A 27,134-nucleotide genomic window follows, 5' to 3' on the forward strand; every position below is an offset into this window, starting at 1 on the left:
GAGCAGGCACTAGATTACTAATTACCAGCTAGCCTAAAACAGGGGAAGTAACAAATGTAAGCATAAATCTTGGCCCTGGAGTTTCCTTCCAATGCACCCAATTCTAAGTGTGTTATCAGTTGAGTTGTCATCCCTAAAGTGAGCAGAATGCTCAAAGAAACCAAACAACCGGAATAATAACATCCATGTTTCATTAAAACTGGGCCTTTGGCAAACCTAACTTGTAATGGATTCACCCTTGAGGTGGTGCAATCGTGCAGTTTATGTGATTACTTTTTCAACTTCCTGTTCCTCCCCATCTTAGTCAGATGGTTGCCACAGAAACTGAATTCTGAAGTTTGCAACTTCATGAAACATCAGCCAGCTCAGCAATCTGGACCCATCAGACAATCCACCTCCTCATCCCAATTTATTATTCATCGTGATAAAACAACATTTCACTGGAAGACCTTGGAGAAACGTTTGCATGTGTAGCAGAGTGAACTTTATTTTATCTGGCCCACGGCCCACCCTTCCTCTCACTTTTTTTTCTTATTGAGTACCACCCAGAAGCTCCCACAAGAGTCTCTGTGGTGCAGCAAAAAGAAAAAAGAAAGAGAGAGGGGTGTGTGTGTGTGTCTGCAAGCACCTTTTTTAGACTAACACGTTCTATTAAAAGGCATCGACTTTTGTGAGCTGCAACTCACACCATCAAATGTCTTTCTTTCCAATTTTTTGGTTTGGGCAAATAAGAAATCTCTTTTCCTCTCTGAACTTCAAGCCCAATGTACAAGGTTTCAGTCACCTCACACTGGCCTCTTTTTTAAGGTAGTCCAGACAGCTGCAGCCAAGGAGGGTCACCAGCAGTGACAAAGCTGGGATCTCCTGCTTTCCCCTGGGGCTCCTCAGCGTTCCCCTCCCGTCTTCCTTTCGTGAGGAAAACACTACAAGCTTCCTCTGCAGCAGCTGTGTTTTAGCGCATGGGACTGAGGGGAGACAAGGACGAATTACCTGGGAGTACTGCTCTTTGCACAGCCCTGTTGGCAAGCTAGAGAGAGCGCTTGGGGACTCGTCTCTTGTCCTCAATGTTTTGGGGCCTCCTAAAACACTCCCAAGGAAATTTGGGAGTATTTCTAAGGGCATATTAAGAATGGTGATTGTGGGCTTGTCAGTCATACCTGCTGTAATCACAAGGTACTGCATAAAATCCCTGTGCCACACAGGGGAGATGGCAAATCAGGATTTATTGCAAACAGCACATTTTTTCATTATGCATTATAAATTATTAAACAAAGGATAAACTCAATTCTCATTCTCAGATACACCACTATCATTAATTCTTCCTAGTATTACCAGATGTAAAATAATTCATAAAATACCGTCTGCCATAGCGATTTGCCCTAACCCTAACCCTATGTAGCTTTAGGATACATTTTCTATATATCTTAAGAGGTATTTAAAAGTACTGAAGGAAAACAGAGTTGGCATGAGGTGGTTGCTCCGGGGGTATCTTCTGCTTTACCATACAGGCCATACCTTGAGTGACATCACTGACTTGGTATTTGAAGTCATTGCTGCCGCAAGTCCAGGACATATCCTCCAGGGAGAATGACTGATTGGAACGGAGCATTATCACTTCAATGGCACTGGATTTCAAGAGAGCAATCTGATCCTCCGCTGTTAGGCTTCTGTATTTAAAAAAGGAGAATATGAAACTCAGATGTCCACCAGTCCATCATCATAACATTCTGTAAGGTCAGGATTAGATACGATTATCCTTTATTTCCCCCCCCCCCATATTCCCCCTCATATTCTCTTGGTATAAACTGATCTGATACAACACCTTGAAAGGCCATCCCCAAACATAAGCTCAATTAACCAACAACAAACTCTTAAGTTGTTTGCAGATATTTCTGCTTGCAATTCATTGTAGCCTCAAATGATGGCTTTACCAATGTGAATAAGGGGCCACAAACCAGATGTTTCTACAGAACTCTCATGTCACTTAATATGGATATTTTAGTAACTCAGTTCACACACTGAATTAAAAGCCAGTCACAACTGGGCTGTGCAATGCTGTGGATTTGATTAAAGAAAGTTTCTTTGGAGCATGCATGAGAGTAAAGAGTATTTCCTGGAATCATGATACAAGTTTTGTGGGGCCACAAAACAAAATGAATCCCAAAATGTTTGGAAAAAGGCATGAGGTTCTAGGCAGGATTTTTGCTTCTGGTAGAGCTCCACAAAGCAAATTCAACTTTCTTGTCAACAGTGTTTAACTCCGTTCATAAAAGCAGCAAACCTATGGGAAACCTCTGGCCACAGTGGTTCTCTGCAGGTCTGTATGCGCATACACACACAGCACCCTTCCCAGTCTCCTTGCTCTAATTTAAAATGGAATCTGAGATGCCTTGTTCAAGGTCTCTACCAGTACCAAGGTGGCATGCTAGCCCTTACCTGCAGCAACAGGTTGAAAAGCCTTCCATCACCTCACAAGGAAACAGCTGTTAATGGATTTCAAGGCTTTAAAAAGACAGAGCTGTTCTGAAGATAGGATTTCAGTTCTACTGAGGAATGACCATATTTATTTACATGGCTTGTTGTGTCAAGATTTTGTTGGGTTTTTTAGGTGACCCTTTTTATCTTTTGTGTGACTTTGCAGATTCTGAAGTCTTCTTGAAAGTTCTGTGGTGTTGTGCATTGATATATATATATATATATATATATATATATATATATATGTATGTATGTATGTATGTATGTATGTATGTATGTATGTATGTATGTATGTATGTATGTATGTATGTATGATGTATGTATGTATGTATGTATGTATGACAAAGTCATACATATAAGTATGACAAATCAAAGTCATACATATAAGTATGACAAATCAGACACAGACACACACCTCTAAGGAAAAAGCAGGCAAGGGTTCTGAAGCTACTTCAAAATTTTCTTACCTGAACCCTGGAATCATTTTAGCAAATCCAATAACTTTCTGGATGCTGTAGCTAACAAGATCAGCAAGGTGAGGCAACATGGAGAGGTGGGATAAGTCAATGGACATGGATGTGCTGTCATCATTCAATTCCAGACTGGAAAACATCATTGGCTCTGGTGGAAAAGGAGGGGTGGAAACAGCTTAGACCCTATGTCACACCAGCAGGGAAGGCACCACTCATTACAGCACGACAGGTTAAATGTTTTACACTTGAGAGAGTCCTATCGTGAAGGTGAAATCGAGGAGCTACTGCAGTGGCCAGGACCTTGCTGTTTCTAGGCTGACTGAAAGCCAAAGAATCCAAAATGAGATCAAAAGTTTTAAGACTGTAGAATTCCTCAGAGTCCAATTTTTGGATCCGTTCCACAAGATTTAAAACATGCCCCAATTTTTCACTTTAATCTATGGCTCTGTTCTTTCCTAACCACACTTACAACGGTTTTTAGACAATAGCCACTGTAGTGCAGCATAACAAATGACATACATGTATTACTAAAAGTACAATCTTTGGCACAAAAGCAAGCTCAAAGTCCAAACACAGAATCAAGGCATGTCCACATTGAGCTCTGGTGCTGCTCCTGCAGTGGTGCTTCAGGCTATTGTCCCCAATGTTCCAGCCAAGCTGACTTTTTCCTGCATCATTTTTTAAACATTCAAAATTATCTATTAATCTCCAGTGTTTATATCACATGCCAATCCTGATGGACTTTGGATGAGTAACATTAAGAAAAAACATTCTGTGCCAAACTCCAAAACACAATAAAGACACACAATGTGTCTAAGAACATTCAATGAATATTCAAAAGCCATATCAAAGCCATGTCAACTTCATGGGGTTGTGGTGGATGAGGGTTGTTTTTCCATTGACATAAATCCCCACCAATCCTCACTTTCCAGTGCCTCTTTCTCTCATTCAGGCATTGAATTGTGATATAGCCTTGACACAAAGACTGTGGTGCTCTTCCAATCCAACCAGCTGTTTTTTTCTTCCTCCTCCACCATAAGCAAATGCAACACAACAAGGAAAATGCTCTTGGCTTTCACTCAGTTTCCACACTTGTCTATTGTTCAGGTAGAAGACACACAGGCTAGACCTCCATGCATGTAAAAGCTATGACTGGTCCAATCATAGGCTTTGCAGGAACAGCTTTGAAGATTATGGAGATGGAACGCTGGCCATGTTGAAGTGTCCTCACAATGCATCTTGATATGATGCCAGAGGCAATATTTATCATGGGCCCTTTTCTTATAGAACATTTTCTGAGTTTCCCTAGAATTTCTTTTATTTTTCCACAACCCCAGTAAAAGAAAATTGGAACAAAAAGTGTTGGAATTAAGAATTCTCTGAATAGAAGTACTCTAAAATTCATAGGACTATGTTAGGTCTCCTGAGGGGAAGAGAAAGAGACCTTTGTGAAGGAATCTATTGGAGATACTAATCAAATAGGTATTTATTTGCCTTTCATCTTGCAGGAATGAATTATGTAGAAACATTCTAAATGGATATAACAGGACTACTGTGAATGTGGAGCAACCCATGAAGTGAGAAAGCAGAAGCATTAAATTTGGTGATTAGTGATCTCCCCAAAATAATAAACAGATTGGCCCCTTCTCCCCCATATTACGCAGGTCAACCTATTCTCTGGCATTTTGCTATATTGTACATTAACATATTAATTCTATGTAAAGGACTGCTAGGTGGAACTGATAATATTTTAACATCACAACTCTGGAAAATTCATATTATAGCAGGAAACATATATGGAGGTTGCATTTTCAATGGCAATTTTGCATCTCTCAGAAAAGATAGCCTCTGTCTTTCTTTAGAGCAGATTAATAAAGCCAAAATCAACTATGAGCCATTGCACTTAAGCCAATGACAGAGAGAGAACATGGGCTGCTTACCTGTAAGTTAAGATTTGTTGTAAAAGTTTCACAAAGAAACTTCATAGTTACAAAAAAGACAACTGTAAGGTTTGCCATTTAAAAGAAACATGTTAGAATTCATGCAGTTTACCGTGAATATAAATATGATTCGCACTCTGCGTGCTACCTGAAGAGAAGCTGGAAGTATCCGAAGAGTCATCTGAGAAGGAAAAACCTGGTGTCATATCAGAAGAAGATCTGCTTGTATGTTCTTTATTTTCATTTTGTCTTACAGGAGGCTGAAATAGAAAGGATACCATTTGATAGTAGCCTGCTCCTTTCTTCATACCTTCCTCCTGATTCTACGGCAGTTGCTAGAAAGTTAGCTTGCTTATTTATTTATTTATTTATTTATTTATTTATTAGTTTGTCAAACACGTACAAGACAGCAGGTATAAGTATGAACATGGACAAGGACAACGGAAATGAATACAAATAAAGGGGGACAGTAGGACAGGGACGGTAGGCACGCTGGTAAGCTTATAATTAACAGAGATAATTTACTGTGAGGAAAAAGGTGCCCTGAGGCTTTCACACACTCTACTTCTGTTTATCCAGTCTACTGAAGGTTGTCCAATTCTATGGATTCATTTCTTAGAACAGGGGTGTCAAACTCATGTCGTCATAGCAGCGTGACATGACATATCGGGACTTTTTCCTCCATCACAAAACCGGGCGTGGGTGTGGCCAACATGTGACACATCCAGCCTGGAGTTTGACAGCCCTGTCTTAGAACAACCGCCTAAGAGAAGAATCATCTGTTCTGATATCCTATGATTTTAATTTTTTTAATCTCTTCTTTATTATTTTTATAAATAACTCAAGGCATAGAACATACCTAATATTTCTTTTTTTTTCTCCTATTTTGCCCTAACATTTTTATTACTTAATTCTTCAAGAAATCAGCATATTCTGAAGCAAATAGTCACTGCAACTGCTATCTCATTTGCATAATAACCTTGGAAAAATGTATGTTGCAGCCTCTTGGTTGAAGATAAAATACATTTGGTTGTATCTATCTGATTGTCAGGTTGAGAAAGCAGAAGGTATGAAGAGGCTAATCACCCTATATTGGAAATAACTGCTTTTGCTCAGAAAATATAAACTAGTAAGAGAGAAGTAAGGGGGAGAGGGAGTCTGTTGGGAAATATCACAAAAACAAGACTAACTAATTCTAGCTTTTCAAAACCACGAGTCATCCACAGTTAGTTCTCTTTCTTCTACTTCTCCTATCTATCTCAGCTGTTCTCCTGACGCCTCATGTGCATCACTCAACTCAAAGCTGTTTTGCTCTTGTGACAGGGCAGGAAACACTTGTGGCTGCTTCAGCCACAAGTATCTTCTTCTTCCTCTTTTTCCCTCAGAACTGATAAACCTTGTTATTCAAAGATTTGTGTATGGCTTAGAAAGGCAGGTTGGACAGGTAGACTAATGGGGCCCATCAAGAGGCCTGCTACTTGGTTATTCACTCTGCTTAAGGCAACTATCCCCTATTTTGTTCTGTCAAGTACATTTTTAAGGACAGATTGTGATGAAGCCATACTGGGCAGCCAACATAATGCAGCTATCACCAACTGAATCCTAGTCACAAATACACTTAATAACTTCTCCAAGCAGTACAGTTGTAAATCCAACTGGGGTATACAGATAGTCCTCAACTTACAACCACAATTGAGCCCCAAATTTCTGTTGCTACGTGAAATATTTGTTAAGTGAATTTTGCCCCATTCTTGCCACAGTTATTAAGTCAATCACTGTAGTTATTAATTTAGTAACACAATTGTTAAGTGAAATTATTTGTTGAATTTGTTTATAAAAAGGTCGCAAAAGGTGATCACATGATCCAGGGACACTGCGACCGTCATAAATTTGAGTCAGTTGCCAAGGGTACAAATTTTGATCAACGACCATGGGGATTGCTACAACAGTCATAAGTCTGAAAAACAGTCATGTCACTTATTTCAATGCCGTTGTAACTTCGAACAGTCACTAAGCGAACTGTTGTTAAGTGAGGACTACCTGTATTTACAGATGTATCTCATGTTAACTTAGTATGAAAATAATTTCCAGTTGGAATAGTTCTAAATCCGGTGACTTGGCAAGAGAGCTTCAATCCAATTTAAAAGACACATTTAATGGTTCTTTCATACATGGAAAACCAATGTGAGGAAAAAGACGTAGTGGCCCATCAAGGCTGCCCTTTGAGTTAATTTGTTTTTTGCTTTATTTTTAATTTCTTTTTAATGTATTTATTTATAATCAAGTGTAGATTTGAATCTTCCAACAATGTTACTTTTGTTAAGTGGGATGTGGACAACAGTTTGAATCACTAATTCAGAAAAGTTACAAAGTTGAAAAATATTCATTTTTTTCACCAGCAGATGTCCTGCTTCTCACAACAATAGTAAAGTACTATAAAAAAAAGTAAGCCGAACTTACCCGGAATTGAGAGAAATCTGAATAAGTGGGATCATAAGTTTTGCGGTGGGCTTCAAGAAGAGTGTCAATCACTCGCTGTTGTTCCTCCAGCAATTTGGGCTTGAGGCTTTCCTTAAGAGCTTCCTCCTCCTTCCTCTTTATTATCATCTCTCTTTTCCTCTGAACCTCTTCATCCGTCAAAATAACTGTAAAGGCAAATAGTAAGCACATTAGAGTATAGATAAGAGTAAACTGCTAGTCTTAGCTGAAGAAATGACAGCATTTGTTTCCTGTTTATCGGGACAAGAGAGATTTAATAGCTAGCAAATGTTAGAAGAAAGAGGGACATTTGACATGGAGAAGACATCCCACCTGGATTACAGTCCAGCAGGTGACCTTCAAAAAATTCTGATTTTAAAGCTGTCTTTAAAGAACCCTCTGGCTCACAGTGACTTTCTTCCAACAAGATGCTTGCATACTTGCTGAGGACATGAAGCCAGATGTACTGTTAAGAAGACCTCATACACATGAATAAATCTTACTGCTGTTTAAAAATACACAGCCACAGTTTTTCTTTATATGGTTGTGCACTACAGCCATTTTGGGGAATGGAGGAATAGCACAGGTCCATCCTTAACATCAAAATCAACTTGAAGGGGGGGAGGATCCAACGTCGCAACGATACAGATTTGTGGTCTCAATGCTCCGAGACCGCAGCCGATACTTTTGCTGCTGGGTGGTCTAAACCGTCCCGAAGAGATGGTGAACAGGAAGAATACATCTTGCTGACCTCAGGGACATCGCAAAGTCCCTGATCGATGCAAGAGAAGTTCTTCCAAGCAGGCGACAAAAAATCCAGCCAAGGCTGACAAAGTTGGGGTGGCTCCAAAATCCTCCAAAAGGATACGGAAAGAGAGTTTCCAGCTGGTGAGGAACTTTTACTGTTTTAAAAAAAGATTACCTATAAAAAACTTAAAATTAATTTAAATTGGAGAACAGAAGAATCAAGCAGCGGAATTAAATTTGGAATGGTTTTGGACGGTGGTTATCTTACTTTTTAAATGCTATCTTCATGGATGGAATTGTGCAAGCCTTTTAAAACGAATGGATTAAGTTTTCTTCTTCTATTTTTTTTATTATTCTCTGTAACCTATGGATTAAAATTTTTCTCTTTCATTACTGTGGGTGTTCTAACACATTTAAAAATTGGACTCTTTTTTCCAATTTGAAATACAAAAAAGATACAAAAAGAAATAAGGAAATTTTGAACAATAACACTGCTGCTCGGAGGCTGGAAGGTTTGTGTATTGGAAATGGAACACTTTTTTTCTTCACTGATTGTTTTGGCTTGGCACTACAAGGTCTCACTGCTTGGTTATAGAGAGTGATAAGAAGGGAAGCATACATATGTCCCTTTGAAGTATATTTTTAACCAGAGAAAAGTGAATATGCTTAATTTTATTAACCTTCCAAGCTAGAGCAGCTGTGTTTGTTAGCTGGAGATAATGGCACAATTTCAACAGCAAAAAGAAACCTTAAGCTTGCAAAAGGTATTTTCAGAAATACAAAAATTATCAAATACATATGAGAGGATAGAGAAGAAGCTGGAATACTTAGAGCATCTAACAGCAAAATATGATGAAGAAGTTGAGGATGTTTATCAAATGGAAAATGTGGTGGTTAAAACTCAAAAAATTGAAGTAGAAAAGGAATATAAAGAGATTAAATTTGCTGATATTTATGGTGATTGGTTTGTCTCTGAAAATGGAAAGAGTGGAATACTGAAAGAGGAATTAAATGGAGGGGAAATCTATCCCAGATGGCAAGATACAGAAGAAGAAAAAAAAAGAATCCATCTATGGATTTAAAGAGAGAAATTTTATTAGCAATAGCATTGATAACACTACTGACAATCAAAGATAAGCTGACTTATCACCCTTCTTATAAATAGAAGAAGGTGTCAATGTCTAAAGCGTTTCCATGACTACCATCAAGTTGAGGGGGGGGGAAATGCCATGCATACTTTTGGCCAGAGTAAAAGTGTCATATTTCTGTACTGGGATGTGGATACGCATGTCCAGAACCCTGCATAACGTCCTGTTGGAGAATGTATTAATGACCTCAACCAGTGGGGAGAAGACACAGGGGTAAAGTTCAGACGCCATTAAGTGGGATTTAGTTTCGACTCCACAGAAGTCCGTGCCAAGATGTTATTCCTAATAAATGAATGGGTTTTTTTTTAACCTTGTCTCGAGGCTCGTAAATTAATTAGGCCAACTCTTCACAAAGGGCATCAAGATTACATGAGAGATCTTATAAGCAAGGAGTTGCTAAGAGGAGTCCATACAAAGTTGATCAAGGAGATGATTAGAGGACTGGCACCTCAAATGGCAGAAGATATGAGACTGTTTTGCTATTGGAAAGATACAGGTTGATAGATGGAAGAATTTAAAACTAATTAAATTTAGTGAAATTTATTGACAATAGATATAGTTTAAATAAATAATTGATAATGTTACTAATGTATACAATGTGCAGTGTTATGATGAGTATAATTGGATATGAATATTGAATGGTACCCATGTAAGGAAGATTAGAAATCCCTTTGGATTATATATAAAGGTTAATTTAAAAAAAAGAACCAAGTTAGATACAGTTAAAGTTTTGATTATTAGGGGGAAACTGTTATGATACATGATATAGTTAAATAAAGGAGGGATAAGAATAACAACATATATATAGATATGGGTATAACATAAGGAAACTGGATGTAAATTCTAAACAGTGAGTTGGAAAGGAGGATTAGAAAATTTTGTTATTAAATATTATGGATGTTTAGCTAGAATAGGACATAAGGATTTAGTGTTAGTGGAGGATTTTAGAAATAGTAAATGAAAGGCCAGTATGTGGTTATATATTGAATCTTGGTATATTTTATGATGAAGGATGTTTAAACAATTATAGTCAAATGAAAATGGAGATATGATGATGGTAACACGTATAAATATTTGAGTTAAAATACTTCAGTTAATATGAATTATGTTTGTTGACTCTGGAAGAGATGCACGAAAGTCTTTTTGTAACCAACTGACACACTTTCTACAGCATGTAAAGAAGGATGTTGTGTTTGTTTTAAATAAAAAAATAAAAAAAATATTTAAAAAAACCAACATGAAGGCTATCTGGAAAGTTACCTGTATGTGTTTTGTGGCATCAATCCTCCACAAGCTATATGTGCAACATGTCAACGCACACTGCTTTTGTGGACTATAGCCCTTTCCCTACTTACAATTAACCACAGCACAAACAACCTCTGGGAATATGTTCCCAGGATATTCCCTCACATTTAGTCCCCAGAGACAAGTTTATGTTGCCCAATGTGTTAAAGATGTGTTTTCTTTCTTGCTTTGAAGACCATCCGAGGGAAGCCTCAAGGTAGGTAGAGTCTCTTAGACCTTGGAGGCAACTTAGGTGGGGGGCTGTTATTGGGAACAGTGGGGATAGAGGCTGACAATGAGGGCAATAATATCACCCTCAGGTGCAGTTTTCTGCCAGCCAAAAGAATTGCGACAAGCAGAGCAACTTAGCAGCGGGCAGAAGACTTCATTGCCTGACCATGTTGCTGAAAATTCAGAAATTGCAATCTGTAAGCAATTGACTATTTTGACAGGTTTTCAGATCATTCTGGCAATGCTGTAGACACACTGCTGGCACAAACATTATCACTTTTATACAAGGTCACCGATGCATTGCAATGACAAGCTTCCAGGCCTGCATGTTGGCAAATAGAGACAAAAGTCAACTTCAGAAAATGAAAGACAGAAGCCAAATTCCTCTAAATACAATTAACAAAAGTAGAGAATTGTGTTATCATGTGTGAAGAATCAGAACCACACCTTAAGTTCTGGTTAAGCTGATTTGTTGCTCGTGGCTATAGTCAAAAATCTGGTCAACTAGTGGACAGCACTAAATTGGTGCTACGTAAGAGCTAATGGAATTCAAGGGAAGCTGGTCTTGGAGGATTTGTGGACACCTAAGGATTCTAGACTAAGTCCTCTTAACTGTATCCCCAGGCTCTGCCTGCTCCTCTCCTACACATGTACTCCCAATAGTATCCAAAACTTTTACATTCCTTTGTTTGTTTATTTTTTAATAAAATATAGCAATTAAATCCCCAACATTGATTTATCATTACTCATAACCCTCCCCAGTCCCAAAGATTCTAGTCAGGATGCATCAAACAACGCAAAATCATCACCATTATCATCCCAAATATTCATCAAAAACAAAATATAGCAAGCGGGGGGGGGGGGAGAAGCAAGGATAAAATCCAAATAAATCCATGATAGGCGCCAATAGTCATCTAGGTCGGCAATAAAATACTTTTTGGAGAAGTCTAGCAAAGTAAGACTTTTAATGCATCAGGCTTAGGGATAATCTATCTTTCTGTCCTTTCATCCATCCATTCACCAGCACATGGACATTACTATATCTTGTATACTAACTGATAGATTTGAAAGGTGGTTGGGAGTAAAATATGACATGATGGCCCCATATGAGAAAGATTAGATTTGGAATGTGGGAAATTGGGGGTGGGGGATTTCCTATCTCAACTTACCTATTCATAGCTTTGAGCAGTTTTAATACCTGGATTTTTTTTTATTTATTTTAAAAAGACCCATGACACATAATGAGAAAGATTACAAAGCATCCTGAATACTAAAAGCAGTATAAAGGTCGCCCTCTAATTTAGGATGCATAAGCAGAGCTGAGCAAGCACAAGGTTGTAATACAAACCAGCTCCCTTTGCACGCAATAGTTGCAAGCCTTATTTTGGCGTAGAGGAGGAGGTGTTGAGAAAGATCTCTACCATTGTGAGGAATGGCAGTCTGTCTGTGCAACTTTTCTCTTCCTGTGACAACCCTAATCCTGGAAGAATTCTTGCAACCAAGTTTCTAGCTTGCTTCTTTTAAGAATAAAGCATACTATGAAGAACTGTTCTAAAATATTTTGATCTCAGGATCCTTTACATTTCTAAGAAGGATTGATGACCACAAAGAGCTTCGGTTTACATGGGTTACATCTATCAGTATGTATTATATTAGAAATAGAAACCAAGAGGTTTTAAAATATTTATTTGACTTGGTAGACCCTCTGAAAAAATTCTGGGAGAAACTTTGAGAACCACTGTTATAAAGAATGGTACAGTGTCACAAATGACCAGGTGTTACGTGTTTACTTAATTAACCTTTTATGGAGCCCCAATCCCAAATTTTTGAATGGCTTAATGCTCAAGCAAACAATAAATAAATTCCAACATTCATAGTTGTACTGTTCAGCATCAGGGGCAGTTGCTGGGATATGTGCATTAGAGAGGGCAATTACTCCTGTGTTCTTTTTTGGTTGGCCCCTATGGTTCCCCTTTCCCTTTGGGGAAAGAACCTTTGGTTTCATCTAACTGAGCCCATGTGACATTCTTATTTCAGAACCTACTGCTTCAGATTCATTTCAAAACAACGACGGTGTAGTTTAAACTAGCATGAGCTTTTTCTTAGAACCGCTGTAACTGGATGATTGAAATGTGGAAACAGAGGTGTTAGATGAAGGAGACCCTTAGATTAAGACTTCAGAGGTCACCAGGGCTGTTCTTTCTCCTGTCTGGTCTTCTCTCCTTCCCTGCTCTCCTCCAGAGTCAGCACAGACCCATAAAGCATAGGATAGAGAAATCGCTGTGTTGGCACTCTTGTGTAAAACCTATTTCAATGCCATCCTTATCACATCTTATCTTCTCTCTTCCAGTTTATGGCACCATCAAAAGACATCCAGTGCGTTCTAGATCAGAGATCCATACATCTTGTACTATTAGGGTATTATGTGTATACAAGAGAAAGAGCACTGGGTGAAAGGGCATTAGTCTGGCTCCTTGATTTAGAATTTTTTTCATATCGCAGGGAACTAACAGACCAACCTGCCCTCTAATCAGCAGGCTGTTTACCAAGAACCTTCTTAAGAGACTTTTTCTCTGAATCAGACAATATTATTTACAGGAAACTTGCACAATATTGTCGTGTGCATCGAACATTTCTAAAGGAAGTGAATGTGAAGCGTTAGGTGCCTGAGAAATCAATACCACATCCGGATGGCTATTCCCTACTGTCACAATTTCTTGCCATTAAACTCAGATATTTTTCTATGTCAGATATTTTTCTCCTAAGATCTATCAGGTAGTCAAATCACTTTGATCTTTAAAAAAATAACAATAATGAAATTGAAAACTTTAAAAGAAAGAAAATCTGTCCACTTTGTGTAAAAGCCCTTCTTAGCATTCTCTTGCTTTCCACAAAATACCTATTGTTCTCCATAGGGTAAATTATTGAACAAGTGCACTTTGAAGTTTGAGTTTAGACAAATACAATCAGATCATGTGGAAGTGCTATGTATGATGTGGAAAAGACAGCTAATGTTTACTTTTTCTGATTCACACCGATCTATTTACTTATCTTCTTATTACATTTCTATGTGCCGTTTGCAGGGGATTCTGTCTGAGGGCTAACAAATATCAATCTGCCTTCTAGCCAAAGAGGAGAAAATATTATTCTGGAAGTCTGCACTTTTCCCACACTCTATATGCATTTTGTTGGCATGTGGGGACTGCTATAGAGTTGGTTGCAAGGGGAGACTGGTATGAATAAATGCATTAGGAAGCCTCAACAGTTTTCTCTTCCTCTTGGCAACAGTTCTGTGCTACGCAACAAATCCTGGGAAAGCAGCATTGTAGCAGGCCTTATGAACTACAGCATCCCAGCAAAAACTGGAGGAGTAGCAAGACCACAACATTTCTTCTGCAGATGTTTTGGTGTCATGGAGCACACAGTCCCTACCCTGGGAAAAACAGATGCCTGCTAACACAGATCAGCTCCATAGTCACAGCTTAATTGTAATTTTAAGAAATGTTTCACTTTGATCAGTGCTTGCTTATACCCAATATTTTCTGACTGATAGGAGGGATGGTTAAGAAATCACTACCTGAAAGTGCTCTTTATGACTAAAACTCTCAGAGTTGAGTAAGTTAGGCAGCAAAGAAGAAAATTATTTTTAGCCCCCATCATGAAAGGAGTACGCTTGGAGCAGTAATAAATGGGGAAAGTGTGCAAAATTCAGGCTTTTTTTATATAATCTTTGACACTGGAAGAGAGTACAAATTTATTATAATGACTGAAGTAAGTAGTAGTTTATCTTGGAATCAACTAATGCTGTCATTTTAAATATAAGCTAAAGCCAGTTGTCTCATGAATATTTATATATCCTGAAATCTCGTCTGTCATAAACCAAACCAAACCAAACCAAACCAAACCAAGACAGATAATGAATGGTTACGTTTACAAGGATATTCACCATGCCAAAAATCACTTGGCTTCACTGGTCTCATCATATTTTTTGAAATGATCATATGCATTATCTATTAATAGTTTTTCTGATTTAGATTCACACCCAATTTAGGAAGGGAGGTTCAATAATAGATTGATGTGTTACGATTGAATGAGCTGTGGTGGTGCAGTGCTTAGAAGGTAGTAGTGCAGGCTAACTCATGCTTACTCCAGGATTTTGATTCTCACTGGCTCAAGGTTAACTCATCCTTCCAAGGTCGGTAAAATGAAGAGTTAGATTGTTGGGGGCAATAGGCTGATTCTGTAAACCGCTTAGAGAGGGCTGTAAAGCTCTATAAAGTGGTATATAGGTCTAAGTGCTATTGCTACATGGCCTACCAAAACCACAACCAGAGGATGACTAACAGTTGTACAGTGTATACTGCATGCTTCTTACTGATACATATTATTTCTAAATCCATATGTCCGCCTATTTTGCTTATGGAAATGACATTTCTTTGAAAGCCTGAATCTTAGCTGAAATCTTAGGACCTTTTCCCATTGTTGAGCAGAAGCATGAGTAGATACTTGAGTTGGCAGAGAACTACAATGGCATGGAATTTGGCATCTCAGTTGTCCATCTCTATCCTGCCAGTATTTCTTCTGTCCCCTAAAACTGCAACTCACTTGACTTTCCTTCAAGGTAATGAGCAAAAAAAGCCTAATAGATTTTTAGTTGCCTTGAGGCTTCCAATGAATGGTGTCAGAATAAAGAGGCGGGGGGGACCAACAATACAGTTATTGATAATGTCATGGCAGTGTGGCATACAAATGATAGGTCCAGAGAAAATTTGTGCCACGGTTATATGTAAAATAGAAAGGCTCTAGGTTGGAGCTCAGTACGGCCTATGGAAAAATGAGAGACTTACCCATGACATCCCCGGGTGGGGGGGGGGTATACCTAAGAATTCAATATCTATTGTAACACCTGAGAATTGCAGTTTTAAAAATCTGGTATGGAAGGAAGTCCTACATTCAAATATTCTATTCTAAAAAAACTTTGATTATTAAATATATTGACCTTCCTTGTGCTGGCATTACCTTACCATATGCCAATTCATTAAGGGAAGAAGAAGAATCCAAGACCCAATTTCCCCCTGATATTTAACATAGGAAATTTCGGTTGTACTGAGAATTAATGATGTTTACTGAATATTGAATATGTATACAGGGGAATCCTATGTATATTTACTCCAAAATATTATGTCCGGTGAATTTTGATCTCTACTGAGTCTGTTCAGAGGTTACTACCATGTTTATGTTGTTGCTTTCACAACTATTCAATACTGCAAACAATAAAGTACCAGCAGAACAGAAAAGCTTTGTACAGATAGCCCTTGACTTACCATGTTTCATTCAGTGATGTTCAAAGTTACAAAGGCACTGAAAAAAGTGACGTATGACCATTTTTCACACTTACGACCACTGCAGTATCCCCGTGGTCACATGATCAAAATTCAGCTCTCTGGCAACTGGTTCATATTTATAACGGTCACAGTGTCCTGGGGTCATGTGATCACCTTTTGCGACCTTCTGACAAGCAAAGTCAATGGGGAAGCCAGATTCACTTAACAACGGTGTTACTAACTGAACAACCGCAGCGATTCACACAGGTGGCAAGAAAGGTTGTAAAATGAGGCAAAACTTGCTTAACAAATATCTCACTTAGCAACATAAATTTTGGGCTCAAGGTCGTAAGTCAGGGACTACCAGTATATCAAATACACATTACGGGATTTTTCCCCCCATTGTTTTTGCAGTACCAGCCCTTGTAAAAAAGTTATTTTGGAAACCTTTTCTTAAAAAAAACAACAGTTACAAATTACTAACACCCTGGAAAAAGAAATCCTAGCTGATAACGTTTCATTTATACTGGTAACCTTTAAAGAAAACACCCAAACATTAGCAAATCACAAGGGAAACATTCATCTTATGACCAATGGCTGTTGCTTTGGGGTTTTTTTCCCCAGGCTCTGGACAGAAAGAACATTTTATCGTTAAGGTGGAGTTCGGAATGAGAGGTCTGTCAAGAAAAAATAGAAGCCAGATCATTTGTTGCTGTGGCATAACTGGGTGATGCAAGCGTTCTGCAGCCTGCAGCTACGTCGGTTGAGGGTTAGTTAGCCACTAGTGTTTTTCCAATACAAACGTTGCACAACTCTGTACATTCTTGAAAGTGATCTAAAGATTAGGATAGTGTCTAACTGTGTCTTTCCAGACTACGAGGTGGTCTGAATACCAACATTTTCCCCCCTGGGATGGAATGATATTACTATACAAGCATTTTTTTTAAAGACTTACCTTCAAAATCAATCAACTAAAACACTGGTATAATAAGCACCAGAGTTGTTTTTTAACATTTATGAAAGAAAGAAAGAAAGAAAGAAAGAAAGAAAGAAAGAAAGAAAGAAAGAAAGAAAGAAAGAAAGAAAGAAAGAAAGAAAGAAAGAAAGAGAGGGAAAAAAAGGACTCTCTCAACTGCTGAAAAGTAACAGTTCCAGTAGACACATTTATATTTAGAGTGTTACTCAACTACTGAACTTCCTAAGAATCAGTTCTGTTGACTGGAAAGTAGGAAATCCAGATCTGTAAAAATTTTTGAAGCTAGAATCAGAATGGAAAGAATGCAAAGTAAAAAAAAAAGAACATTGGAATTAATGCTTTTGGGACATGTATTCTGAAAGAATATCTGTATCATGGATTCTCCTGCTTCAATTGGAGTTCTAAATTGAGCAAAATAATTTCTGTTTTGTTTCTCTGCTAAAACTATGCTACTTTTGGAAGGATTCAATCTTTACACTATGTATGTATGTATGTATGTATGTATGTATGTATGTATGTATGTATGTATATACATACATACATACATACATACATATATATTCCAAAATAGTTTGGATAAACTAGTCACAAATCATACTTAAATTACAGATTTAATTTGTTGTGTGAATCCAACCAATTTACTACACTATGTCAAAGATAAACAAATAACATCATGACTTAATGAGATGTAAAACCAAAGTTTATGCCACTGCATCCCTGAGGCAGCTGAGAAAAGTCTTCTTGATCTTGTGAGTTTCCATAGATCTGTAATCTTTAAAAAAGGCTTAAAATATAAAATGGTAAAATCTGTTTTTCTTAAATATGTAGATGCACTAAACATAAACTAAGTCCAGTTACTGAGCTAGTTAGAAGAGAAACAAATGGACTTGTATCAGGAAAAATAACAGAAGATTGCAGAGACAGGCAGAGGAAATATTAAATCAAATGACATACTGTGTTTCTGCAAAAATAAGACAGGGTCTTATTTTCTTTTGCCCACTGAAACAAGCACTTGGCCTTATTTTCAGAGAGGTCTTATTATTTTTTTGAGGTGCAGGAGGCGGTGAGTTTGGTCACCTCATGGCTGCTGCTGTGTTGCAATATTTTCAGATTACTTTTAGGGAGTGGTGATGTTATTTCCTTGGAAAAAGTCACATTTTAAAATTTGTAAAAATAGATGAATATTGTGGACAATGCTGGACATTGCAACAGCTTGTGTGCCAATACCAAGTGTAGGAAATGAATCACTCCAATTTCCCATGCAGTGCTGTGTTGAGAAAGATTGAAAAGCAAATACTTTCAAATTAATGCAGATACTATTACAGTTAGGCACCTGGATTAAAAGGTCCCCATCTTCTAACTTTGAGATTGGCTTTTATGATACTTGTAGCTTGTTAGGCAGTTGCTGCTCTCTTCAGATATGATGACTATTCCTGGCTGTCTGCCAGAAAACATTGCAAAAGTAGCTAGAGCATATTGGTGATACTTCCTCAGGCCCACAAGTGCTTTGCATTTCCTCACTATCTCTTCCAACAGAATACAACTTGAGTCTTAAGGAAACATTCAGACATGGAATTTGGCATGTTGGATGTGCAATTTTTCTGACTGTACTCTCATGCAATCATTGCATGATTTTCAAGAAAGGAAGCTACATCATACAATTCTTCTATAATGATTTTGTAGAATAATTTATGTATCAAATAAAAATTCTGAGAACCTTCTGGAGAATACATTTGCACAATGACAGGCAAAGGAAACAGAGATATTTTCTCATGTACTGTACAGTATTTGTTCCCTATGAATATATCACATTCTCTTTACAGTATTTTTATGAATACTTACTGTGAGCACTAGAATTTTATGACAGTAAAAGAGTAGCTAAAATTTAACAACATATTCTGAAGATATAAACCACTGAATTTTACCTGTTAATATACTATACAGTTAATATATGGTACTAGAATACACTTAAAAACAAAAGCAACAAATTATGAAAGCATGTTCACACTAAAAGTCTATGGAGATTCTCAGTCATCCAGGTCATGGTTGTCCGAAAAGTGCTTTAGCAGTCAGAGTTGAAGAAGCTTCTTGGGTGAGAAGCAAAATGTCTTCAAAGAAAACGCAAAAAAGTCCAGTTGCCTCCTGAAAAAGCACCTTTGGAACACGTTCACACTAATTTGTACAGGAAAGTTTAAGCAAGTGTCAGAATTTGTCTGGACTCTGAAGCTAAGCAGGATTAGGTCATGACAGAGTTTTAGAGGTGAAAACTAAACTAAGTCAAACATTATTTCAAACCTGTTTTTGGTCCCAGGAAGCTTCAGGAAGGCCTGCTAGGCCCACAAGAGGGTATGGGTGTGTGTTGCACACATGCATGGGGGGATCACACACATGTGCGGTGGAGGTGGGGAAGCAGGGGGGGGGGCGTGCACACACGTGGCATTCATTTTCCCAAGCTAACATCTAGACAATGAGGTCTGTGTTCTGAATTTAGTAAATAATAAAGTCAGTCAGAATTATTCTGTAACTTATTAGAAAGAAAGAACCTGTAGTAACTGCATAGAAACATACTCAACTAGGCCCTTTCCAATATGGTTGCAGGAGTGAAAGCCCTCTGGATTCACTGGTGTTCTTATCCTATGTTAACCATGAGAATGGGAATGGTGGGATCTAATACTCACCTGATCTAAGGACCCAATTTCATATAAATGTAAACCCAATGCATTAACATCACTTGGAAAGCAATGTTATGGTCAAAACTATATATGCCATTAACACTGATATTGATAATATGAAGGAACTGATCAGGGTTTTGCTTACAGCAGAGGTAGAAAAGAAATTTAGCCCTGTGCTCAATGAGGACTTCTTGATATGAATACTGTATTACCTTCTGGTGAAGGATTTTCTTGAATAGAAAGAGGAAAGGATTAAATTCTTCATCTGTATCTGGGATTCTTGTAAATGATTAATGCCTTCCCTTTCCTGGATGATACTTCTGAATTAAACAGATCCTCCTCATATTTTAAAATGTGCATGTTCCATTGTTCCAAGTCTATTTTGGCCAGGCAGCCTTCACAAATGCAAATAAATATTTACCAAGTAAGTACTTCTTGATGCTGCAATTTTTGCGGGAAGGTTCTTACAAAATTTCATTCAAGAATGATTTCATCATCATTTAAGCAGAATCTGATGGCTTCCCAGTTCAGAACACTGCCAGCAGCTTGATGTAAACCTTATGTAGGTTGCAAAGTTGCAAGGAAGAGAACAGCAGGCTTCTTCTAAGAAAAATAGGGATATATTTTCCTACTTCCTGCAAAAATAAGAGGCCCACTAAAGTATTTTACTGGAACCAGTAGCACTTTAGGGAATTTGCAGCAAGAGATAGGAAACCTGGGTGGGGGGAGAGCAGCCAGAATTCAGAAGCTCTGTGCGGCTTTTCCAATGCAATGAGGGTACTAGTTTCTTGTGCTTTATAAGGCAACAAGTATTTGGACTCATGGGCAATTTCCAACAATTCCCTATGTCTAAAGATGTATCTGCCAGAATTTTTTGTTCCCATTCATCAGCCTCAAAGAGAGGTGTTTTTTTCAAGAGCAGGAATCCATGATATCAATATGGTTTGCTAAAAATAAGCAAATGATGAAGCCAATTGTTTATGTCAAACTATTGCACCTATTTCTCAGTGGCTTGCCACTGATTTTGAACAGCATGATTTCTAGGATTATAGAAAGGGTCTCAGTAGTTATAGGAAGCAAGCAGGTGGCCCATTCTTTCTCTCTCATCTAATCATGCATCCTGTGGCTGAAATGATTCTCCTAGTGCTCATTGTATGATGTTCTTTCTTAAATCTCTACAATAATTTCTTGCCGCCTTATGGATTGATCACAATCTAAATGCACAAGGATTCTGGTGCATGACACGAGGCCTTCATTAGATCATATTACAATAAGTAGAAGTTACAGGGGCAATAAATCTTGTTGAGAGTAATTGGAAACTTTACCAATATTTTGGATGACACTGCAGAAAAATAAGTCTTCTTTCAAATGGCCTTCAGACTATTCTTTTTGGGCCTGCCATCATAATTTGTTATTTGCCTGCAGTTTCTGTTCACTTATCATGTGTTTAAAAGAGCGTAAAAGATAAGAAACTGAACAGCTTGGAGTAGATTGGGAGATATCAGAACTTTGCAACATAAACATCTCTACATTTGTACAACAAAAATAAGCACAGATTAGTTTGGAAAAAAACCCCATTCTGATTACATTATTTATGCTATATTTATCCATTTTCAAATTCAGTTTTGAGAAATACTTTGTATACATTCCTAAATACTGAACGTATGTATTAACAAGTAGTCCTTGACTTACAACCATTTCTTTAGTGATCATTTGAAGTTACAACTTTGAAAAAATGACTTATGGCCTGTTTTTACACCTATGACTATTGCAGCATCCCCACGGTCACATGATCAAAATTCGGATGCTTGGAAACTGGCATCTACTTATGACAGTTGCGCTATCCCAGGGTCATGTGATCACCTTTTGCGACCTTCTGAAAAGCAAAGTCAATGGGGAAGTCAGATTTATTTGATAGCTATATTATTTAACAACTCAGGAATTCACTTAACAACTGTGGCAAGAACGGCCATAAAACAGGGGCAAAACATGCTTAACAACTGTCTTGTTTAGCAACAGAAATCTTAGGCTTAATTGCTGTTGTAAGTCAAGGATACCTATATATTCTTATAGCAGAGTATTTCAATGCAGCAAAGTTGTAATTTTATAATTTGTCCTGATCGAGAAGTTGAAATCAAAGGAGACATTACTGCTCAGTACTTATTCTTAATCTACTCTAAAGTCCCATGAAACTATTGGTTTTTTTTTTAGATGCCTCCTCTCTTATTGTAATATCCTGTCTAAGGGCCTTTCCCCACTGCTGAGTGAAAGAGTCCCCACCTGTTCTTGAGTCAGCAGAAACACCACAGTGGTGTGAATGCATTGTCCCCATTACAAATCCCACAGTCTCTGTTCCTACTCACTGCTGAATGATACTGTCCTGATTAAATACTTCTAGGGCATGTTAAACAAAACTATTGGTTTAACACACTGGCTGTGCTGCCACCTAACTCCACAACTGTTGGAAAACATCTACCAATCACTACAGTGATGGAGAATCAGGGCAAAGATTCTTATTTTTGAGCTTTGTTTTCCCTTTCTCCAGATCTAAATGCTAAGTGCTGGGAAGTGACTCGAGTCTGAGTGGCAGCTGAATCTTACAAGTGTGAAGAGTCCCACAAATGATAATCCCAGGGATGTAGCATATAGTTGTTGAGGTAGGACACTGCACAAGGTGCCAGCAAAATGCAGGAATCAGCAGTGTTTCCCTTTCTAGGCAAAGTGACAGTGAGCGATCCACCAGCTGAAGAAATGGCACTTGGGCAGCTTGGCTAAAAAGTATGGCTGACTTGCTCACTGAGCAGAGCAGGGGACACACGCTTCCTACATCCTCCATTCCTGGGACTCCTTTGGTAATTCACACAAATGTGCTGAATAGACCAGAAGCAGCTCTGGTCAATTCCCTCTCATTCCAGGGGGAAGAAGAAATAACCTGAATGTGATTTCACTCTGATACAATACAACACTCTACTTGATGAATGGAGTGGCCTTTTTGTCTTAACAGTGGACAGGGTGGCAGAGGCCCAACTATTTAAACTCCATAGCACTAGTGGCACTACAGAGTTAAAACTCCTGCTTGTTAAACTCCCTGCTTTTAGTGGGACCTTCTGGTATATGAAAAAAAAAAATGGAATCGCTCTTCCCATCATGAAACACACAAAGAGCAAAACAATGCACTTAGACCTTATTCTTAACTATCCTGTACAGAAGTATTAATGGAAACTGCCTTTGGTCACATTTGAAGAAATATGGTGCAACGACAGGTGGTTTTCTTTTTTTAAGCCTTCAAAACAGTTTTTTAATTCTTGGTGACTGCCTCAACTAGTCCCTGCAGTTTTTTAAAGCAAGATTTTCAGAAGTGGTTTCTCCTTGACTGCTTTCTATGGTTAAGAATGAGAGACTGGCCCAAAACTAGAATTCATAGTCTTCTTGTTTGCATTCTGGTGCCTTAACCACTAAACTGAATCAGCTCTAAGACAGATATCAGAATCCTAAAAAAACATAACTGTTTCTTCTCTTGGTGAATAGTTTAAGAGGTTAATAAAATAAGCTTGAAAGCCAGTAGAAGTATGGAATTAAACAAGTACTGGTGGGTTGTAGTAGTTTAAATGCTGGACTGGCACTGGGGAGACCCAGTTTCTTTTTTTTAATTGAAAATTTTAAAAAAAGCTTTTACAAATATTTACCTCCCCTCCCCCACCCTCCCCACACAAACCCACCCCATGGGAGACCCAGTTTCCAATCTACCTTCTACTACAGAAGCTCCCTGGATGGGCCAATTACTCTCTTGCAGCCTAACTCTCTCCTCAGGGTAGTTGTTGGGGAAGGGGGGGGGAAATACTACATATGCCACACTGAGTTCTAAATGAAAATACAAATCTAACAAATTATCTATTTTATACTCAATTGCTAGCTGTTCAGATACTTATTGCACTTTCTCAGAAACCGTCACGAGCTCTATCTGTTTTGTGAAGATACGGTAGTCTTGATTTAAATCAGATAAGTCCAGTAATCATCAACAGCCGTGGGAATGTGATTTGTCCCTGTCATATGGTTATCACCATACTGAATGTTCTACAATAATTTATACAAGCTACCTTCAGAAAAAATTGAGTTTCCAGTCATGCAAAGCTGTGCAGGTACTGTATGTATGATAAGAAGGTAAGGGTTATCGCAAGAATTATTGCAACAAAAATAAAACCAAAGTCTCAGATGCTCTGCAGAATATACATTTGTTGCTATTTTGTCACCTTTCTACTTCATTTGTCTTATGTGATGACATGATTGGTTCTTCTTCAGAAAACCCTCCAACTTCTAGGAGTAACTTCTGAGGCTGGCAGTGGGCAGGTCAAATTCCTCCCATAGTCACCTGACTGCAATTCAGGCAATGGGGAACTGGCTTGCATTTGTAACTGGTTGTGGCATCCTGCAATCTCCATTCAGAAATCTCTGGAGTTTGGGTGAGGGAAGCCTAGCAAGCCGCTTTGTTGCTGGGCCACGTAGCGCAATCCCAGAAACAGCTACCATTTTCCAAGGAACCACAATTCTTTGTGGCCATGCTGAAATAGCATCTGGTTCTTCAAGGTGGCTCCCACACCCCAGGAACAGTGAGGGATGATCTGGCTTGCCCTCCTTACCCAACGTGAGGTCCAGAACTCTAAAGGTGACCGTTCCCCACATATGCATGCTAGTCGTTCCCAACTCTAGGGGGCGATGCTCATCTCCGTTTCAAAGCCGAACAGCCAGCCCTGTCCAAAGACATCTCCGTGGTCATGTAGCCGGCATGACTAAACGCCAAAGGCACATGGAACGCTGTTACTTTCCCACCAAAGGTGGTTCCTATTTTTTCTACTTGTATTTTTACGTGCTTTCGAAATGCTAGGTTGGCAGAAGCTGGGACAAGAAACAGGAGCTCCCTCCGTTACGCAGCACCACATCCCTAAAAGATCTTCAAAAGATCAGTGTGTAATACAGGGGGTGTAGGGGAAGCCCAAGCCCTGCAGGGACTTGATTTTGGGGGGGGGGCAGGGGGAGAGAAAAGAAATCCCAAGGGTTGTAGGCACTCTGAGGTGTGGAAAATGGAACATAGTGTGTCTCTGGGGATGGGTAAGGCTTTAGGAGACCCAGGACAGGCAGGTCCGGGTCTTTGCTATGTCTCCCAGGTTCTTTCACATCTGAGGCACCCATGCTCCGCTTAATGACCGTATCAGGAGAAGGCTTAATGGCCATTAGGACATGCTATTTTAACGGGCAGGCTTCACTATGGTCACAGGTGGGGCACTATCTGTACTACAAACATAGCAGCTGGCAATAGCATCTCAAAAGTTACAGGACCGATGGAAAGGTGGCAAGGCCATTTTTTTAAATTAGTATTATTTATGAATCACAACACTTGTTTCCAGGAAAAAGAAAAACAGCTAGTGCTGTAGAAGTCCTGTACAGAGATCACAACCTTTTTAGTAATTTGGCCTACAGGTCTTTGAAGCACATTCTGTTCTCATTCATTTAACCCGAGGTCAGCATGGAAGGGCTATTTTTAGCTACAGTCTGTTAAGGTTTCCTTTATCAAGTAACTATTTCACTAAAAGGATCATTTACAAGTTGACTGCTACGCTATACATGAGCACCATACTGTAGAAAACATCCGCCTCCATGCTGGTACTGGGCCTCCCTAATTCATAGTGGATACACTTTCCCTGAAAGTGCCCTTTGCTCATATTGCAGAAAAATCAAAGTCCTCAAAACTCCTGGGGCTTTAATTGGTTATGCAAAAGTATCTCTATAACACGAAATCATCAACCCCATTTAAATGCTGCCTGTCTAATGATCACCACAAGGTAATTAAGAGGGTGGGGGGAACACTGTTACAGGAAAATAATCTGATCTGTAGATTTGGAAGTAATCGGAACTAACTTCCTTTCTCAAACAGGCAATTGTTTCTCTGTGGAAACAGATTTAACATTGACATAGTGAAAATACTGGATTCAGGGAGTAGCTGAACAGAATTTAGTCTTCAAGCATGCTTCCCAGTGCAGCTACATTGATTTCCTATAGCCTTTAAATATAATATTCTTTTAAGCCCTGATAGCCTTAAAGCATGTATGGAATGCCAATGGAACTTTAACTTTAACTCACTTTTAGCACAGATACAAACATGCATAAAGTGGAAAAATTCAATACTGTTAGTGGAGCAACTTTTACTAGAAGGAGCACAGGTTTTGCCCAGGGGGCATATGGGAAAAAAAAAACAGTTTAAAGTTTTAGATGAAAACTTCATTGAGGTCTGTTGCCTTCTAGCTTTTCACCTCAACAGAGGTGCCATATTTCCCCAAATATGAGTCTATGGAATTTTCAAACTAAATGGTTCTCCATACCTTATCTGCTCCATTTTGCTGGGCTGATCATACAGACAATGAAGCACAGGGAGAGCAAAATATGGGAGATATAGATAGTCCTTGACTTACAACCACAATTAAACCTAACATTTTTGCTGCTAAGCGACACAGTTGTTAGGTGAGTTTTTGCCCCTTTCTGTAACCTTTCTTACCACAGTTGTTAAATGAATCACTGCAGTTAAATTAGTAACAAGGTTGTTAAGTGAATCTGGCTTCCCGATTGACTTTGCTCATCAAAAGGTTGCAGAAGGTAATCACCCCCCCCCCCACCCCGGGGTGTTCAAACTTGACAGCTTTAAGACTTGTGGACTTCAACTCCCAGAATTCCTCCTCTCGCTCTTCATCTTGATGATGTACGGATGGGCGGGGAGAGGGAGCTGGAACCGGTTCTAAACGACACTGTAGATTTGTGGAACTTCTTCTATAGAAGAGGTTAGAACTGGCAGGAACCCACCCCTGGCCTATACCTAATTCAGATTGCCAGGTGCTACCTGTTTCTGATTATACCAAAACCTACACAGGCACAAAAAGAAAAATGGAAAGTATGGGTAAAATCCAGGCTTATTGAAAAAAGGATCATACATTTGTTAGAATTAGGTTTCATTCATTTCTGCTGGTCAACTCAAACTAGGATTCTGTTGGATTTCACCTAAATCTTTCTTTCATTATTTTCAATCTGGCCTTAATTGCTTCCCAGTGATTATAAGTGCAAACCATTCTTGCCTCTAACACATCCATATACCACTTCATACAAAGCTTAAGAGAAAGTAGAATTACAACTGGAATTTTAGAGGCAAGTAGAATAAGGTCATTTTATGCTTTTCCTTCTTAAAAACAAAGACACCCTAGTATCAACTGGTGCATTACTAGGACTCTCCTCCTCTTTCCCTCCTGGCAACATTTATCACCTAATTTGCAACATGGCATACAAAGAAAGAGGAGAGAACTTGTACATATATACAGTTTCCAAACTTTTGCTTTTGAAAAGGAA

General features: G+C 38.6%; 1 protein-coding gene across 2 annotated transcripts in view; it reads right to left on the bottom strand.

Moving 5' to 3' along the window:
• VDR (vitamin D receptor) overlaps positions 1 to 27,134 on the bottom strand; it is a 91,168-nt gene that overhangs the window by 6,878 nt on the left and 57,156 nt on the right. For both annotated transcript variants that reach the window (XM_087710530.1, XM_087710531.1), the window contains 4 exons: positions 7,349 to 7,533; positions 5,037 to 5,148; positions 2,943 to 3,096; positions 1,516 to 1,667 (listed from right to left, as the gene is read on the bottom strand). In XM_087710530.1, coding sequence (XP_087566656.1) covers positions 1,516 to 1,667; positions 2,943 to 3,096; positions 5,037 to 5,148; positions 7,349 to 7,533 — 603 coding nt within the window. The remainder of the gene's footprint in view (positions 1 to 1,515; positions 1,668 to 2,942; positions 3,097 to 5,036; positions 5,149 to 7,348; positions 7,534 to 27,134) is intronic.

Source organism: Thamnophis sirtalis, unplaced genomic scaffold (assembly GCF_051295495.1).
Source record: "Thamnophis sirtalis isolate CommonGarterSnake01/CBP01778 unplaced genomic scaffold, rThaSir2_p1.2 scaffold_3, whole genome shotgun sequence".
In the NCBI taxonomy this organism is placed as follows: Eukaryota; Metazoa; Chordata; class Lepidosauria; order Squamata; family Natricidae; genus Thamnophis; species Thamnophis sirtalis.